This window comes from Sebastes fasciatus, chromosome 2, assembly GCF_043250625.1.
Source record: "Sebastes fasciatus isolate fSebFas1 chromosome 2, fSebFas1.pri, whole genome shotgun sequence".
NCBI classification, from domain to species: Eukaryota; Metazoa; Chordata; class Actinopteri; order Perciformes; family Sebastidae; genus Sebastes; species Sebastes fasciatus.
The window spans coordinates 37,558,279-37,577,572 of NC_133796.1; the positions used below are offsets into that span (position 1 = coordinate 37,558,279).

Here is a 19,294-nt window from a genome sequence, read left to right on the forward strand (position 1 = left end):
TCAACATAATGTTTCTCTTATAATAAGGAATTCAACTACTCCTTTCTCAATATTTGGCTCCTACAGTATGTATCTAGGGAATAGTCTGTGACCGTCTTTAAACATGTGGTAATCGCCAGTGGTGGAAAGTAACCAACGTATTCTCATACAACGGTTCTTATGATGTCTTACGAAAAAGTTATTCCTTCTTTTTTGTTTTTTTTCATTACCAATGTCCAGCAACACGTGACAATTTCCACTCGTTATATGCATACAGTCTTACAGGAAACAACTTCCTTAGGTTTAGGCAACAAAACTACTTAGTAAGGAAAATATTGACTTGGTTAGGATTAGGCAACAAAACTACTTGGTTAGGTTTAGACAAAAGATTGTGGTTTGGCTTAAAATAACTCTGGAAGTGGCGCAACTTAAGTACGTAACTTGCATGACAAATAAATCAACGTTAACTTCTGGTTTCACACGGGACATGAACGCCTGTCTCCTGAGCGAAAGTCCGGTATTACCCCGACGTCCTCCCTTCACTTCGTTATTTATAAATCATGGTTCACGTTTATGTTAATTACACATTTTGTTGGATATACACAAATTACAGTGCATTATTTTTCGTAGGTACAGCTACAAACAGTGATTGAGACCACCCTGTAGTAACATACATTGCATTGTACAATTTTGAATTACTTGAGTTTTCCCATTTTATACTTTATACTTCTACTCCACTACATTTCAGAGTGAAATTCTTAACTTTTTACTGCGCTACATTTATTCAAGAGATGTAGTTAACATGCAATTATTTGGGGATTATGGTTTTACATACAAAACATTATAATACAAGAAAATATGATGCATTGAAATGACCAAAAAAAGTAGTTAAAACTTTCTCCACCTCAACCAGCTGATACATTGAAATCCTGCTTACATGTTAATGCATCTGCAATATTAATCCATTACTATTGTAATGACATAGTACTGTCTCCAAAATACATTTTTCAGATGGTCTAATGTGTTTTATATGGTGTATTTAGCTTAAAGGTACAGTGTGTAGCATTTTGGGGATATATTAGCAGAAATGGAATATAATATTCATAACTATGTTTTCATAAGTGTTCAACTAAAAATTGTTGTGTTTTTGTTAGCTTAGAATGAGTTGTTTATATCTACATAGTGAGCGGGTCCTCTTCACATAGTCCGCCATGTTTCTACAGTAGCCCATAACGGACAAACCAATCACATTTTGCGTTTTTACGTTACCTGAAGGCAACCGGAGTTCTCCGACATGCTTGTGAAACTGCGGTAATGTGAGCTGCAGATTGCAAAACCGTGGTACCGCCAGCCGCTGAGTGCAAAACCGTGGTAACGCGAACAACGTTACCGCGGTTTTGCACTCGACGGCTCACTTCAGTCTTGGAAAGGGAGGAGTGAGTGGAGGGGTATTCAGTTGGTTGCAATCTGCAACCACACTGCTAGGTGTCGCCAAATCCTACACACTGTACCTTTAAGAAACACAAGCATTTACTCACACCATAAAGAAATAAGTAATCCCTCAGTTTGTCTAAATATTCAAAATCACTAAACTTGGAGATACATTGTTTTCACTGTCAGTGACAGTGAGAATACCTGAATGCATTTAGCTACTACTTGCAAGATTGAAGAACTTTTATTTGTAGTTTACGCTGTGCTATTGTTGTTTTATTAAAGTAAAGGATCTAAATATGTATTACGCAAGGCGTAAATGGATTTAGGGAAGCTATACTGTAAATCAAACAACAAGAGTTAAATACTTTACCCTCATATCTTTTCAAATATGACTGCCACCATACCACCGTTAGGCTGCTTTAAAATGCGGTTTGAAAACAGCCACGGCTTCTTTCTGCTGACATTGGCGAGTTTTTTTTCATGTAATATCTACAGCTAGTTTAAATAGTTGTTCAGAAGGCTCAAAAGTCAAGTCATCATCTCTAAACCACCCACCGCAGTTTATTGATTGGCCCAGCTTGCTGTGGCCAGGCTCAGTCAGTTCTTTGCTGTGAAAATGGAGATTGTTAAAATTCAGGTTGGCTTCACAAGGCTATTTGACATCCGTGTGAAATGAAACTGGTGGCACGTCAGCTACGACAGCTCGTCAACATCCAGCACCTTCAGCATCTCTGGTGAATCTCGGTATCTCTGGCACCCTGCCACTTTAGAGCTTTTTAACTACCTCACTAACCTCTGCCAGCGAAATGGGCAGCCAATTCCCCTTGGTCCTCCTTCATGATAGGCTGTCTGCTGGATTCTAAAGTTTCTCAAAACGGTCCGGTTCCCCTGACTCCCAAAGCCTGACTACACCTTTTACATCTCTTTTTAGTGGGAGATTTTAATCTGGAAAACATCCACTTGAGAATTGGTTGAGCGAAGAAGAGAAACTCTGTTGTAAAAGAATCAATATACAGTATAATCGTGAGAAAAAAGGCATGTTTAGATCCATGCAGCTGCTGGACCTGGGACAAACCAAATGTGCTCTAAAGAAATAAATAAATAAAACCCACAGTAAAACGTTCTATAAGTCACAAATTAGAACAAATTACCTTAATGATTAACAAATAATTCACTAATTATTTATAGATCAGTTTAAAGAATGAAAACAGCAAATATTGGATTGCCAGGTTGTGAAAAATTCCTCTGGCTGTTGAGTCATTAATAGTTTAATAATAATACTTTTTCCGTTGCTTTAAGACTTTTTTTTTTGGTATTTTGGCCATTAATAGGACAGTGTAGAAATGGGTGAAAGAGAGTTGGTATGACCAACACGTTCTCATCCCAACTCGTCACATACTGACGCTTTGTCAGACCCCTCACCGTCACTTTTCAGCCGGAGTAAACACGTGCTTAACATTGTGAATTCAACAAAAACACTTGCTTAGGTTCAGGCAATAAAACCACTATAGTTAGACTTAAGAAAAAGACTACATGGTCGGGCTTAAAACTACAACTTCTACAGTGAAGATGACACAATGAATGTTGTGAACACGGGACACAAATGAAAAGCTGATTGTAACGTAACACAGGGCACACAAACAGCTGTCTCCTGGATGAAAGCCTTGTGTTTGTTGGACCGATCCACTTCCACTCCCTCCCTTCATTCTTTAAACTACGTCACCACAGCACTTTCCCTGAGTGTTTACTGTTGCCGCGGATGGGTTTCGACGCTGAAGGGTGCTTTGTGCGTCGATATCTAACGCCGACGGCCATGACAAAGCCTCGCTATTAGGGAATGAGAACGGACTGGTATGACATGCAACAGAGGTCCCGAGGCTGGAATCGAACCCAAGACGTTGCGGTCATATGGCATCATGCGCTGTAACCAGTCAGCTACCAAGGCGGTCCATGTTTCACTTTTCTAATAAGCCACCAAATCTGCAGTTGTAGGGCTAAATGTTAATGAGTCATACACAACAAGATTTCTCACTTTCTATTAAGCCAACATCAGAAGTGAGTAAGTCATCTGTGATTATGAATGTTAACAATAAGTGTTTTTACAATAAGTCTTTAATTGTAAATGTCAATGAATGGCTTTGGATTGAGATGCTCTAAAACACTTATCCAGAAGGTCGGAAACCAAACAGTCCATTGGAGTGGTCTACCTATTGATCTAATGAACCAAAGAACAAAGCAAGTCTCTTGCTGGAGGAGGATAACACTTGCCAGAGACCTGGCCAACCTATATTTGTTGGTATTATCAACTGCGACAGTGACAATGGTATTGTTTCACCTTGTGAGTCTATGTGTGAATAGATTTTTTGCTACACCTGCAGAGGGCCAGCCCTACAAACGCAAAAGTCTGAGTGAGTGAAGTTACACGATTGGTCGGCCGAGTGTTGGAGATTTTTCATTGGCCATTGCTCTTTCAAAATGAAAAGGTGGGAACAGTCCTTTGTTTACAATTTCAGGTGGGCGTGTCAGCAGTTCCACTCACCTGCGCCAGTGCTCCTCTGTCGGCGCATTTCCACCAGATCAGAGACTCAGGGCGTCTCAATGCTTTTCATTCATTTCCTATGGAAAGCAGGATAAGCAGTCCCTCGGTGCATGGTGGGAGTATTGCGGCGACTTGGAGAGGTTCTGTATTTGCATTGAGTTGAGATTTTTCAACTTTATGCAAATGAGCCCGTCCAGTGCGACAAGTCCGTCTCACGAAACTTGGACCAAGCTGTCAAACTAGGCAATCTGGTTCTAAATTGAAACCAGATTCAGCAGTGACATCGCCTATTTCTCACTTAAAATGTTTTCAGAAGTAGATTTTGGTGGATTATTTAGACAGAATAACAGAAAGTATACAAGCAGGCTGCCATGTTGTTTCCTGTTTGACAGTTGAGTGGAGCAGTGCGTCCACCAGTGTCCTCGCCAGACCTGGTGGACATGTAGCGCTGGATATAACATTATAGACGTGGCGACTGACTGTTTGTCCCCCCCCTCCCCCCCAACTTCACGCCCCTGGCTTCCCTTTGGCATCGCAGCTGGTTTGATCCCATCCCAAGATGGTCTCTTGTAATTGGCTCATAACTTATCTATAAAACATGAATACAAGTATTTACCAGCCGTTCATTCAAGTCATTTATAAAGGGGGCCTTATTAGAAAGTGGTACCAAGCTATATAATGTCTTAGAATGTTGCACAAGGGGGCATATAACTGTAGTCTTGTAAAATCCTTCTAATGAGTTAAAAACGTGCACTGCACAGATTGCCATACAGTTGTAGACCTGACTGTCTTCACATTTGAATTATTAAAATGTGAGGTTACTTATTCGGTCTTGCTTTTCAGTCCTGCTTCCTTCAGACAGCGTGCACTTCTCACACTCGTATATCACACTCATTATCGGCCCACCCAACCGCAGTATCGGTTAGCGAGGGATTTGCAGAATCACAGAGCCCGAGGCGGTGGTGGTGGTGGTGCTGCTGTTGATGTGACGAGTTCACCTCAAAGTCAGAAGAGAAACGTTCTGCCATGAAAAAAACAAAAAAAAAAACTCAAACCTGCACGTTGCACATAGGCTACAATCAGACAGGTGGGATAGAACAAGGGAGATAAGTGAGCTTTAATAATAAATAACCTGCAGGATATGCTTGTAGTATAGAAAGGAGGACAAAAATAAAAAAATAAAAATCTGCAAACAGCGTTGAACGGGCCCTCGACCCCTTTGCGCATGTCGGGGGTACCCGCTGCCGTGCATTTCCATGAAAGTCGGACACTGCACGCAACAGTTAGAGGATATTTTCTGCGTGGAGTGCGTGACGCTGCAAATGACATGATGAGAACCTGTGGGGCATCCTTAAAAGGCACTTCTATGAGGGTGGGTGGCATTATACAACCATTTCTTGTAGCCAGTAGGTGGCGCTATCACCATAACTCAATAATGGAACGTATATGATTTCAGGCCTGAACTCTTATCCAGCTTGCGAAGTTTGGGGCAGATTGGAATATGTAGAGTCAAGTTACAACAGCCTCCTGTGTCATGTCTATGCCTCGAATGGTTGAGGTTAGGATAGGTTGTCTGTCAGATTTCGCATTTACAGGCTCCCTTCTAGTCGCTAATCTGGAGGCTGAAAATCAGGGCTAAAGTCGATTAGAGTGAACTTGCTATAACCAAACTGCCAATCACTGGGCATTTTCATAATGTAATAATCACATTTAGTACCAACTCGAAGGGACTGGAAGATTTTTACTCATTTGTTGTTTTTTGTTGTACATCTGAACACTTTGTTCAAACTCTGTATAAGCTGAACCTGTTTGTCCTCTGAAAACTGCAGCTACTGGTGACAAAGTTAAGAGCGAAAAACAACAACGTTACTGGGAGAGCGATCTAATCGACGTGAACGTCAGAGTTTGGGTGTGTCCCATTGTCACGCATGGGAAAAGATGCTTTAAAGACAAACTTATTGTCTGTGTTATTTATTGGTTTTGATGTGAATTATTCACAATCTACGGTGTTGACTTCATTAAGTCAGAAATATTAGTGACATGGTTTGATTTGATTAAAACCTGATTCTATTGAGCAGGTTCCTCAGGCACGGCTCAACAATAAGGATTGCTCACATGCAAGTATAATGCCACATTGGGCTCGTAAACCTAACAACTTCCAGTTTCCTTTAGGTGGTGCTATGACTATCACTCATAATTGAACATATACGTCTTGATGCTGGGACTCTTATAAAATATGTCAAGTTTGGTGCAGATTGGACAATGTATAGTCAATTTATAACAACTTCCTGTTTCTTGTAGGTGGCGCTAGGACTATCACTCATAATGGCACATACATGTCTTCAGGCCTGGACTCTTATCCAGCTTGGGAAATTAGGGACAGATTGGGCAATGTAAAGTCAAGTTAAAACAGCCTCCTGTGTCATGTAGAAACATCGAAATTTGCCGCGCCTCCACAACAACACTGTTTCGCGAAAACACAAAAGCTTCACAATTTTGCATTGTGAAGGTGTTTAGATTCTGTTGCCCGACTTTGAGATGGCTCTCTTGAATCCTCTAGGAGGAGTATCGTAAAGTTCCATACCTGTAAAGTGATAAAATGGCGTCTTCTCACATGACCTATGACATCATGAAAGTCGGACACTGCACGCAACAGTTAGAGGATATTTTCTGCGTGGAGTGCGTGACGCTGCAAATGACATGATGAGAACCTGTGGGGCATCCTTAAAAGGCACTTCTATGAGGGTGGGTGGCATTATACAACCATTTCTTGTAGCCAGTAGGTGGCTCTATCACCATAACTCAATAATGGAACGTATATGATTTCAGGCCTGAACTCTTATCCAGCTTGCGAAATTAGGGGCAGATTGGAATATGTAAAGTCAAGTTACAACAGCCTCCTGTGTCATCTCGAAACATCGAAATTCGCCGCGCCGCACCAACAACGCCGTTTCGCGAAAACACAAAAGCTTCGCAATTTAGCATTGTGAAGGTGTTGTGATTCTGCTGCTCGACTTTGAGATGGCTCTCTTGAATCCTCTAGGAGGAGTATCGTAAAGTTCCATACTTATAAAGTGAAAAATAGCGTCTTCTCACATAACCTATGACATCACCGTTCGAGCGATCAAAGATTCCTTCATAATGTAGCGTCACATTAGTTTGAGGGTTATACCAGCCAAATTTGACGCAAATCCGATGAAGTCTCAAGGAGGAGTTTGTAAAAGTATGCATAAAATACATGAAAAACACACAAAATTTAAGATGGCCGACTTCCGGGTGGGCGGAGCTAATGAAACCTAATGAGGAATATGTCTGAAATAATTAGCAGGATGTACCTACCACATTTCATGAATATAGGATCAACTTTGTCCAAACTATGGCCTTAGGCCTTAGTCTTTGGCGTTAGGGGGCGCTATGGAGCCCGCTTAAGAAGCTGAACCCAATCGCTGTATATTCACGTACAGTTCACATATGTCCATCTTTTTACCAACTTTCATGAATCTTCGAGTACATCAAGGTATGTTCAAAGGCTAAAAGACATAAGGGGGCGCTAAAGAGCCAACATGCCATGCCTAAGCCCAATTACACCACCAAATCAAAGTAATTACAAATGTAGATGCGTGTGTAAAGTTTCATGAATTTTTGTGCATCCTAAAGTCCTCAAACATGTGTTCGTAAATTTTAAAATCACACATGAAATCCAAGATGGCTGACTTCCTGTTGGCCGAAAAAATCCAGAAAATATTTAATCTGCCTTTGAAGATGTGAGCAATGACCTACTTGAATTTCGTGAAGATCGTAGTAGCTTTCTCTGAAAACCTGCCTGCATTAGGGGGCGCTATCGAGCCTGCTGGCGACACCAGAGCCCAATCACTACAGAACTTTGAACTTCGCGCCAGTTCTGATGAGTCTTCCACTTTTCGTGAGTTTTCGTGCCTCCTAAGTGCCTCAAAAATGCGATCTCGCGGCAGAAAAATAATAATCCTTAGAAAAACAAGAGGTTTCCTGGAGGACACCGTTTGGGTCCTGGCACTTTCGTGCTCGGGCCCTAAAAAGAAATTCAATCAAAGACCTGATGGGGCAGACGTTTGTCTTTGATAGTGCAAGTGATCTCAAGTGAACAGACAGCGTCACTAAACACGTGGCAATCGCCAGTGGTGGAAAGTAACCAACTTATTCCCATACAACGGTTCTTACGAAAAAGTTATTCCTTCTTTTTTGTTTATTTTCCTACCAATGTCCAGCAACACGGGTCAATTTCCGCTCGTTACATGCATACAGTCTTTTCAAAATAAACTTCCGTCTTCACAGGAAACAACTTCCTTAGGTTTAGGCAACAGAACTACTTAGTAAGGAAAATATTGACTTGGTTAGGATTAGGCAACAAAACTACTTAGTAAGGAAAATATTGACTTGGTTAGGTTTAGAAAAAAGATTGTGGTTTGGTTTAAAATAACTCCGGAAATGGCGCAACTTAAGTATGTAACTTGCATGACAAATAAATCAACGTCGAATTCTGGTTTCACATGGGACACGAACACCTGTCTCCTGAGCGAAAGTCCGTTATTTTTTGGAAAAAATAAATAAATAATGGTGGTTTCATGCACAAAACAATCAAACATTTTTGCACATAATTGAAAATTGATGGAATCGGTGTGAACTCTCTGTGCCACATTGGCTGGGTGGAAACAGCTGATTTGCTTGTGAAGAGGAGGGTGGGGGGTGGTATGTGAGTGTGTGATGTGGCAGGCAAGAGACTGAGGATGATGATGTGTGTGAGAGAGAGAGAGAGAGAGAGAGAGAGAGAGAGAGAGAGAGCGAGAGAGAGAGAGAGAGAGAGAGAGAGAGAGAGAGAGAGGAGAGAGAGAGAGAGAGAGAGAGAGAGGCAGGTGGAAAGGGGGAGGGGTTAGGTTTGGTCCAGACAGTCGCTCCTTGTGTACCTCACACACTCGCAGCCTCTCTTGCAGCATCATATAAGGGGATCCCGGTTCTGTCGCTTTTTCCTCACCGCCTGGCTGCTGCTGCTACTACATCATAATAAACCGCTTCAACGGGACTTTTTTCTATTCTATTTTTTCTGAAGCCAACCGTTCAACTCAAAACCCGACTTGCAACCACCACCACCACCGTTACATGGAAGATCCAGCTCCGCCAGGCGCATTTCTTCTCTCGTACCGGAGAGGGAGCGCACGGTGTGGCGGCGGTGGAGGAGAGGAAAACAGCAGTGATTCATGGACGCGCAGCGCATCATGAGATATACAACTACCAACAAGGTATAAACGGGAGTTTTTACTCCATCATTTCACTGTGTCTCTCTCTATCTATCAGATTGGCTGCTTCATGCACTGCTTTTGTTTTGGGTATTTTGGAACACTTGGAGGCTGGCTGGGTGGGATGCGCTTCATCATTTGCGCTATGTGTGTTGTGTCTTATCGCAGTGAGGATGTCTGCATCACGGAAAAAAATCTCTGTCAGGAAACCTGTTCCTGCTGCAGCATAGTGGGCTTTTTTTTTCATTCCAAACGTCTATGAGAAGAAAGCATTCTATAAGAGTTTCCTGTCAGTATTGCTAGAGTATAAAGCAAAACCATCATCAACACTGTCCATCTCCTCCACACACGCACAGAGAGTGGGAGGAAAAATAGATTTGTATCTGCTTTCATGAAACAATTCTGGGATTATTATTATTTTTTTTTGGAGTTATTTTTAGAGTATAGCCCTCCTCCACACACTGTGCTTTGGAGTCAGACCCTGATGCATCATTTCTTTTTTGGACCTTACAAGTCTCGTGCATGCATGGCTTCTGAAGTGATGATCCTTCTTTTATTTTTTTACCATCACATGCAGCTCCCTGCATCAAGGCCTCAGTATGTGATGCTACAGTGTTATTTATAAAATATATATATATATATATATATATATATATATATATATATATATCTGAATGGGACAGGTTTTTTTCTCTGTGATTATTCTCCACTTGCAGCATCGTTTCCCCTTGACATGACATTGGCAGTGAAGCTTTAAACTATTGTTTACCTCTCTGGGCTGGCCTTTTTTTTCAACCCTCATGATGATGAACAAGTGGAATACAGCACAATGCTTACATGCTCCAATCAGGCAAAACACGGTCCTTGAATTACAGACATGTAGGAGCTTGGAGGGTGGATGTATGGGGTGTGCTGCTGTATAGTCTGTAGTATTATGTACTTGGTGAAGTATTTTGTGTCCCTAATACTGATTATATGGTGAGTGTTTGAACCTATAAAGCATGCTACAGACATATAATCAATATTGCTTTAATATTCAGGTAAAAGCTATTTTAAAACACAACTGTATACAGTCTGTTACAGATTGCTGTACATGTCAGTATCAGTTGATTGGATAGGAACCAAAAGTAAGAGCTCAGAATTCTCCCTTTTATCTATTTTGATTTTCAAAAAAAAAAAAAATGAGGCATCGGAAGGAGAGAAACAGGAGACAAATTAAATAATTAAGTCATGGGACTCTGGGAGTCTTGTGGCTACAGCAGTCTTTATTATATTAATATTAAGGACTGCTCTTTTTCTTTTACTATTCAGCAGCATATAGTAAAATGTTCAACCCTGCCTTCAACGTGAGTCCAAATGTGAATGAAAATCTCGCCTTTTGTCCCCTGAAATCATAAATAAATTATAGCCTGCTGTGTATGTTCAACCCACTGATGATGACTCACCCTCATTTCTAAAATTAATCACAATACAAGCTGTCCCACCGTTAATTGGTATATTCAAATTAGATTTTATTGTAATGTTCTCCTCTCTCCACTGTACTGTGTCTAATTGTAGTGTCAAATATGTAATATCAATCGTCCTTTTAGGGGCAGTAAGTGATCTTGTTTTAGGTAGAGACACCTAGAAACGTATTCTGTTAGACACAAAAAATTAATGAAACAGACAAATACAATCATTTTTTAAGAATAAAAAGACACTGATTTGTTCACAGGGAGGACCTGGCATGGACCGCTGTGTCTAAATGAAGTGGTTCAGCCATGCAATGTTCCTGGAAGGCAGTGATTCTACTGGCCTTGGCCTCCATTGCCATCCAGTACACGGCCATCCGGACACTCACCTCCAAGCCTTTCCAGCTGTGCCCGTTGCCCAGCCCCCAGAACTGTGGTCTGGGGGGCCAGGAGACAGAGCCTCCCTTTGAGCGAGGAGCAGCAGGCGGTGGAGGCTGCGACGACTACCCTTACTTCTCCATCAATGCCACACGCAAACTGCACATCCTGGTCCTGGCCACCACCCGCAGCGGCTCCTCGTTTGTCGGCCAGCTGCTCAACCAGCACCAGGAGGTGTTCTACCTGTTCGAGCCTCTCTATCATGTTCAGGCCACGCTGATTCCGCGTCTGTCGCACAGCCGCAATCCCGCGGACCGGCGCGTGATGCTGGGCGCCAGTCGGGACCTCCTGCGTAGCCTGTACGGCTGCGACCTCTATTTCCTGGAGAGCTACATCAAACCGACGCCCACGAACCACACCACGGATAAACTGTTCCGTCGCGGCGCCAGCCGAGCGATGTGCCAGCAGCCCGTATGCGATGCCTTTGGTCCCACCGATGTGAATGTCGAAGAAGGGGACTGCGTTAAGAAATGCGCGTCTCTGAATATGACCTCAGCAACGGAGGCGTGCCGCGAGAAGCGACACGTGGCGATCAAAATTGTCCGGGTGCCGGAGATTGGAGATCTACGCGCTTTGGTGGAAGACCCGCGGATGAATATCAAAGTGATTCAGCTGGTCAGAGACCCGCGAGGCATCCTGTCATCACGGATCGAGACATTCAGGGATACGTATCGTCTGTGGCGTATTTGGAGGGCCACGGGGCGAAGGCCCTACAATCTAGACTTGAGTCAGCTCACTGTTGTCTGTGAAGACTTTCTCAGTTCTGTTTCTACTGGTCTCAGTCATCCCTATTGGCTGAAAGGGAAATACATCTTGGTTCGCTATGAGGATTTGGCCAGAAACCCGCTTCTCAAGACAAAGGAGATCTATGACTTCCTGGGGCTGACTATGGATAAAACCGTGGAAGACTGGATATATGCAAACACTCGGGGCAGCAGTGACCCCTCAGCGAAACACAAGTATGGTACAGTGAGGGACTCGGCAGCTAACGCAGAGAGCTGGCGTTTGAAACTGTCTTATGACATGGTAGAGTACACACAGACTGTGTGTCAAAAAGTGTTTCACCAGCTGGGATACAAGGCTGTGAAATCAGTAGAGGAACTGAAAAACATGTCCCTCTCACTCGTACAGGACAAAACTTTTGTACCGTTTTTGTAACAAAGATAGTTCTCTAATGACTATTTTTGATATATTTATAATTGTTGCCTTATAATTTCCTTGGTGTCGGTTTTGTTTCTGTAATTTTGTTTCTTCAACTTTGCACTAAACTTTAAAGATTTTGAATGCACCGAGGGAACTATGGATTATTCCCCATTGATACAGAACAGCACACTTTAAACACAAAGTAATCAAACGAGCTAGTTTACAAATGATTTTGTTTTCCCATGAAATACAGGAATCATTAATTTCCTGTATGCAAGTTGTTGTTTCAACAAAAGTCAAATGTTGCCCTTCAAAAACATGGGATGGGACGGGAGACGTGTTTATTTTAGACCGTGTGATGGCAAATTTGGACTGTACGAGCCCTACTGTGCAATAAATAGTGAATGTCGCAGTCAACCTTTACCACTATGGCATTTGTATCCATGTGGGAAGAGAGGAGATACTTCCGACAGATGCCTCGCTTGCAACGGATAATTGCAGACAATTAATAGGCTCTCAAGTTAAAGGGACAGAATCCCACTGGAGGTCACTTGTGTTTCATCAGAGGATTTACAACCATCTGTGACAGACAAACACACACTAATGAGAGATAATGTCAAAAATCTTCATTACCGTAGGTACTTAGAGAATACATCACATCTTTCAAGATGATTACAGCATTAAAAAAAAACACGGATGTAGACACTATATAGGTGTCAAGCAGACACTGAAGCATTCTGATGAAGAAAAGCATTTGTCAGTTTTATGTTTTTAATTTGTAGAGTCCATTTATTCTAAATCATTTACGGTGTAAAATAGGCTTTTTTTTCACAGAAGACATTTTGACATGTCACAGTAAAAGCACAGGTGTAAATAATGAAATTATCGATGGCTGAATTCCATTCAGCTGTTTTGATTTGAGGGTCGTGGTATCGTGCATGCTGGCTCACTCTCACTGCAACACTCGGATAGAACAGAGCCATCGTTAGTGTTATTACTAGTATTATTAGTAACGTGCTTTTCCTACCATGACAAGTCAAACTGTCTGCTGCGAGAAACGCCTACCGACATGGCCTTCTCTTTTTTATAATATTTTTCTTTAAGAAAAAGAACATTATTCACAGATATCATAGAGCATTTTCACTTTCTCCCACCCCCAACCACTGCCTAGATAAAATAACATATAATGGCATATATACACAGGGAATGATGGTTAAAAATTTAGTAATGAGATAAAAAAAATAATTATAATAAATAAATAAATACAAAATAAATAAGTAAAAAACAATGTATACAAAATTCATAAAAGAAAACATACATACAAATTAATTAATTGACCATTTCACATAGGAAAAGATACATATACATGCTTTGAAATATAAACAGATTTGTGGGTGTTCAAGTATATTGGCTTATTTACCATCAGTTAACACTACATTCTAGTGTGTAGAGCGCTCAATCACGAGCGGTTCCTGCGGTGAGCTAATCATGACGAATCAAATTACAGTGCCTGCCTAATTTTGGGGAAGGGTCTTAAGCCTTTCAAAATAAGACACCGAAGGGTCCCATGTTGACATGGCCTTTTTTGTCTTCAAATTAAACATGTTTATGCTACTGTCATCCATTGATGGTAAGACATTAACTCATCGGTTAAGGCTTTTACACACCGGGGGGGGGGGGGATTTCGCTTTCAGCGGAATTAATTCAGATCTTATCTTTCACAATAAAAGCTACCTAGACATACACTTGCATAACTGTTTACCAGAGACAAACTCACTCAGAGTGTTTTGCTAAATAGCTTACCGTAGTTTAGGCTATACAACAATTTACCTCAGACAGAGTGCCAGACAGTACTCTGGGTCAATATGATCCTGGTGGTTGGTCCTCTGCCTGCGCAAATCCATTTGAATCTGTAGTTGAAAAAGTGTTGCAACTGTCGCAAATTTGCATCACTGCCGGTATGATTTTATCTTATCACTGCAGCTGGATTCTCAGGACACGAGAATCGCGAGATAACATATCACATGAAAATCCATCTTCTCAGGCTTCAAGTATGTTTGTGTGATGTTTTTTGCTCTTCTCCTGACTGGCTTTGGCAAGAGTTTGATTGACAGATTGTTCATCCAATCATTTTCCAATGACAGCTTCTCTGATTGATGATTCTGTGCAACAAAACCATACGGTGGGTCAGGTTAGATATGAATAGATTTGTTGCGAAGTATTCGCAGGGGAGTATTTCGCATTTCCGTGCCGTTTATTCGTCACGTTCCCCGGAGTGTAAAGGCCATTAAACAGTAAAGGATTTCCTTGTTTTCATGTCACCTGATAAGCAGAGGAAGGTATGAAAACAGAAAACATCCCGGAATAAAAATAGCGTATGCATTCTCTCTCAAGTCCATCTCTTTAAACAATTCACATTGGATCTATGTTTATCCTCCACATGAAAGATTCATAAGTGAGGAAGATATGTCTTTGTAGAATAGATTGCACCGCAGATTCCCATTTTTTTTTTTCCCAGGATGGGTGGATAGCTTACACTGTACACGCAAACACATTCACAAACTACACCCACATTAGATCACATATAAAAAGAGCATTACAGTAATGATGATGTCCATAATCTGGGACAAATCCTCTGATCATTATAGAAGCAGTTGGCCTGCTGTTTCAACCAGACCATGTTAAAGGGTAGAAGGTCACAGCTGAATATATAGAACACCACAGTCACGTAAAGTAATGTCCTTTTTTTTCTTTTTTCTACTCCTTAAAATAATGCTGCGCACACTGGACAGATGCCAAAGTACTGAACACGATGTTACTTATTTTGATTTATTTCTGTACAAAAGCAGGCTTTTGATTTTTTAAACCAATTTACATAACATTCCTGAACTCAAGCACAAAATAAAATTGAAATAATTTGCCAATATCTGCTGTAAAATTAATCACATTTTAAGCTGTTTGATATTGCTGGACTCTCGGACCATTATTGCTGCAAAAAGTAGATTATGGATTTGAGACCTGGAACAAGCAGCAAATGTTCTGGTAAACATCCCCGCAGGTGGTTTATGTATTCGACGGCGTGTTTACCTGCTTATGCAGTGGTTAGTTTGGCAAACTGTCTTGCCAGTTCGTGTGCGGAATACGTGATCATTGCTTTTCTAAATGTCTTTCTGTTACTGTAGCAGCTTAAATTGAATGTCGGTTTACATTGTCAAGGGGGTGTGTGCACAACGCACAGCTGCACCTACAAAATGCAGAGTAAACACCTTTCAGAGTGATATTGGTAAACACACTGCAGATGACCATATTGGCTCAGAGAAACGCCACAGAGAAAAACAGGGGCAGCTTCTCAAAGATAGCAGGGGGTTAATTGTTATTATTATTATTAATTGCCACTTTATTACAGAAAATTACAAAAGGTATAAACTAATGTATTTGACACAAAAATTATTTTTCAGATCCGCCATGATGTCACAAAACAAGTTAAAATGCATTAAGTGAAATTGTAGTAATAATATGCTAAATGTGCAGGTATACCCCGATCAAAGTAATGTCTGTCCTGAACACTGATCTTTTTTTTTGTCAGTTTTGCTTTTTACAATCCTGACTTTGAATTTTTGATTTCAACGGATGGCATCACTGCAAATGACTGTGCGGTCAAACAACACGGGTGCAGAGACGCCCATTGATTCCCATGCAATGACCACTTGTTTACCCATAAGATATAAACCCTGTGAATGGAGCATCACACACCCGGGCTCATCAGTATTGGTGACCGGATGTCCATTGAGATGCAGAGCACAAACCTTTGATCCTCCTCTGTGCCGAAGCTGGAGGCAAACCCCCCCCCCCCCCCCTCCCCCCTCTCTCTCTCTCTCTCTCTCTCTCTCTCTCTCTCTCTGCCTGTGCTTTCTCCATCATCCACCTCTTTCTTTCTTACTGAGATCTCAGGGGATTGTCCCTTTGCTTCAGTGCTCACTCTCTGTTTTTCACTTTACCTCGGAATCTTTTGGATGTGCTCGGCATACTTTTAATTTTTTTTTAAACTGGAAAAATGCTGCAAAGCTGGGCGTGTGTACATACATATGATGTCTTTGAGCAATTAAAGGAGTAGTTTGACATTTCGGGACATATCTGCTTCCTGTCGGAGAGTTAGATGAGAGGATTGATACTATTTTGTGCGTTAAAATATGAAGCTACAACTAGCAGCTGGTTATCTTGGGGCAGTGGTGGCCTAAAGGTTAGAGAAGCCAGTTGGTCGCCGGTTCAATCCCCCGGAACCGGCAGGATAAATTTGGGTGGGGGAAAGTGAAAGAGCGGTGCTTGCCCCTCCCTCATTACCACCACTGAAGTGCCCTTGAGCAAGGCCCTTAACCTCCAACTGCTCCAGTGGAGCTGCTCAGTGTCCAGCAAGATCAGACTGGTTTTACTGGGCAGCTTCCAGGTGTGAATGTGTAACTTGTGTGAATGTGATCAGGGCTTTCTAGAAAAAGAGAGCATTGCTCTCAGTGACTCTCCCCCTGAATAAATAAAGGTACAAATCTTAGCTCAGCACAAAGAGTGGAAACAGGTTGAAACAGCTTGTCTGACTCCGTCTGGCGGTAACAAAATACACCTACCAGCACTTCTAAAGCTCGCTAATTAACAATGACTAGGTTTGCATACACAAAATATCCAGTTTTTTTGCCCTTATAGGTAACAAGTGCAAGAGTAAAACATCTACTGACTGGAATGGAATCGATATGACACTAGTCAAGAAAGTCATTGGCGGCATTGTAACCCCACTAACCTACATCTGTAACTTATCATTCACAATGGCATTAATAGAGCTAAATTACCAGTTGTATTGATCACAAGGAGTATGCAGTAGGAGTATTTATAGATTTAAAAAAAGTGCCACAGGGGTCGGTATTGGGTCCAAAACTGTTTATTTTGTATATAAATGACATATGTAGGGTATCAAGGACACTGGATTTTGTTTTACTTGCGGATGACAATAATATTTTTTGTTCTGGGGAAAATCTGCATTAGCTTTTGGAGGTGGCCACAACAGAAATGAGAAAGTTTGACAGACACAAAACTAAATTTATGTTATTTGGAAACCGAAAAATGGACATACAAGTACAAATAACGATAGATGATGTTAATATTGAAAGAGTATATGAAAATACATTTCTGGGTGTGATACTGAACCACAAAATCTGCTGGAAACCTCAAAGCTGGCAAAGAGCGTAGCAGTTTTAGGGAAAACAAGACACATACTGGACCATAAGTCACTGCACATTCTGTATTCTTCACTTGCATCACCATTGGGGTAACACTTATAAAAGCAACTTACAACCATTATGCATACTACAGAAGAGAGCAATCAGGATAGTAAATAATGTGGGATATAGGGAACACACTGTTCTTAAAGTCACATGCATTGGAATTCATGGATTTGGTCAAATTTAAAAACCGCAATAATTATGTTCAGAGCAAGACATAGTTCACTTCCGGGCAATATTCCAAAATGTATTTGTGACAGGGATGGTGGTTATAATTTAAGAGGAAAATTGAATTTAAAAAGCATTGTGTTCGTACAACAAAGAAGAGTATGTGTATTTCAGTCTGTGGGGTGGATTTGTGGAATGGGTTAGGTGATGGGTTGAAGCTGCGCACAAATATAAATCAAATTTAAAAAGCTATACAAAAAAGATATTTTTGGGAGGTATATGGATGAGGAAAAGTTGTGTTGAGGGTTGGTTCATATCTATTTTTTTTTACTCCGGATGGATATGTGGGTTGTTCATATATTTAATTTGGGATATAAATAAATCTGGGATAGTTTATATATTATATTATATTATCATTCTATGAAATATGAGTTAATAGAGGAGAGGTGAGAAAGTGGTAGGGACATATAAGTTTTACTTCTACCTACTCCTTTTCGGACACTATTACTCTTGTTTTCTTTGTTATTATTTTGTATCTGTTTTTATTTTTTTTATGTTTGAAATAAAGTCATTCATTCATTCATTCATTCATTCATCCATCCATCCAACCATTCATTCATTCATTAAAAAAAAGACAATATTCCTACTAAGCTGTTTACATGGCTAATGAAAATGAATATTCCACTATTATTCCCGTTTACATGAAGCTGTGGTTACTCTGATTAATGTAACCGGTGGCGGAATTGCTGACCGCGCAAAAGCCTTCTTGAAAAAGTTGACGTTGTGATATTTGCGCATATCCAGAAATCTGTTGATATCCAAGTGTTTCATAATGTTTAAAAGCAGGTGCGTTTCTCTTTCCGACCAGAAATGCGGGCTCTTCTTTTGGGCATGCATCTCTGCAAACTGTCGGTTTGTGTACAACGCACAGAGCTGGACGTAAATAGGCAAGAGGTCATGTGTCGCAAACTGCCGTAAAAACCTCATACACATAATGCGCTGTATACATGTCTAAAGAATGCTCCTAAAACCTGAATAATATCAGCATATCCCACATGTCTTAATCGAAAAATGATCTATAAGGAATAAGGCCTATGGAATATGCTGTTTACACAACCCGGTCACACGGGAAGGCGTATAAATACCACGACATTACACGGACATTCTGCGTGTCAGTCAAGTAAGGAATCTAAGTAAAATACGTACAGAAACACAACTTTAAAAAAAAACATACGTCAATTAAAAAAAAACGTGACAAACGTTTTGTGCGAACGTGCAGGTTTACATGACCCGTGTCAAATTCAGAATATTGACATATTTGGATTAATAGTGGAATATTTATTTGCATGTCAACTTATAAGCAGAAAAGAGGAATTTATAAACAATAAATTATACAAAAAAGCCTCAAAAGGCCAACTGAAAATGACTAAACTCTAAAAAGAAAGTGACACTAGTTAAGCAAAACAACAAGTTAAGTGTTAAACTAGAAGCACATGAATATCAGAAGCACGCTCCCTCCAGAAGGGAGTTTCCGACCCCAGTACGCCACAGTCCTAACAAGTGATTGACAACACCCGTGTAGGCTACGTCCAAAAACTGCAGCTG

The 19,294-nt window shown here is 40.9% G+C and overlaps 1 protein-coding gene across 1 annotated transcript; it reads left to right on the forward strand.

Annotated features, from left to right (window-relative positions):
- Positions 1 to 8,852: 8,852 nt before the first annotated feature.
- LOC141760173 (carbohydrate sulfotransferase 1-like) lies at positions 8,853 to 16,970 on the forward strand. The gene is made up of 2 exons (XM_074622760.1): positions 8,853 to 9,225; positions 10,937 to 16,970. Exon 2 carries the CDS (start codon positions 10,983 to 10,985, stop codon positions 12,267 to 12,269), a length of 1,287 nt encoding a protein of 428 aa, XP_074478861.1. The 5' UTR covers positions 8,853 to 9,225; positions 10,937 to 10,982; the 3' UTR covers positions 12,270 to 16,970.
- The last annotated feature ends 2,324 nt before the right edge of the window (positions 16,971 to 19,294 follow it).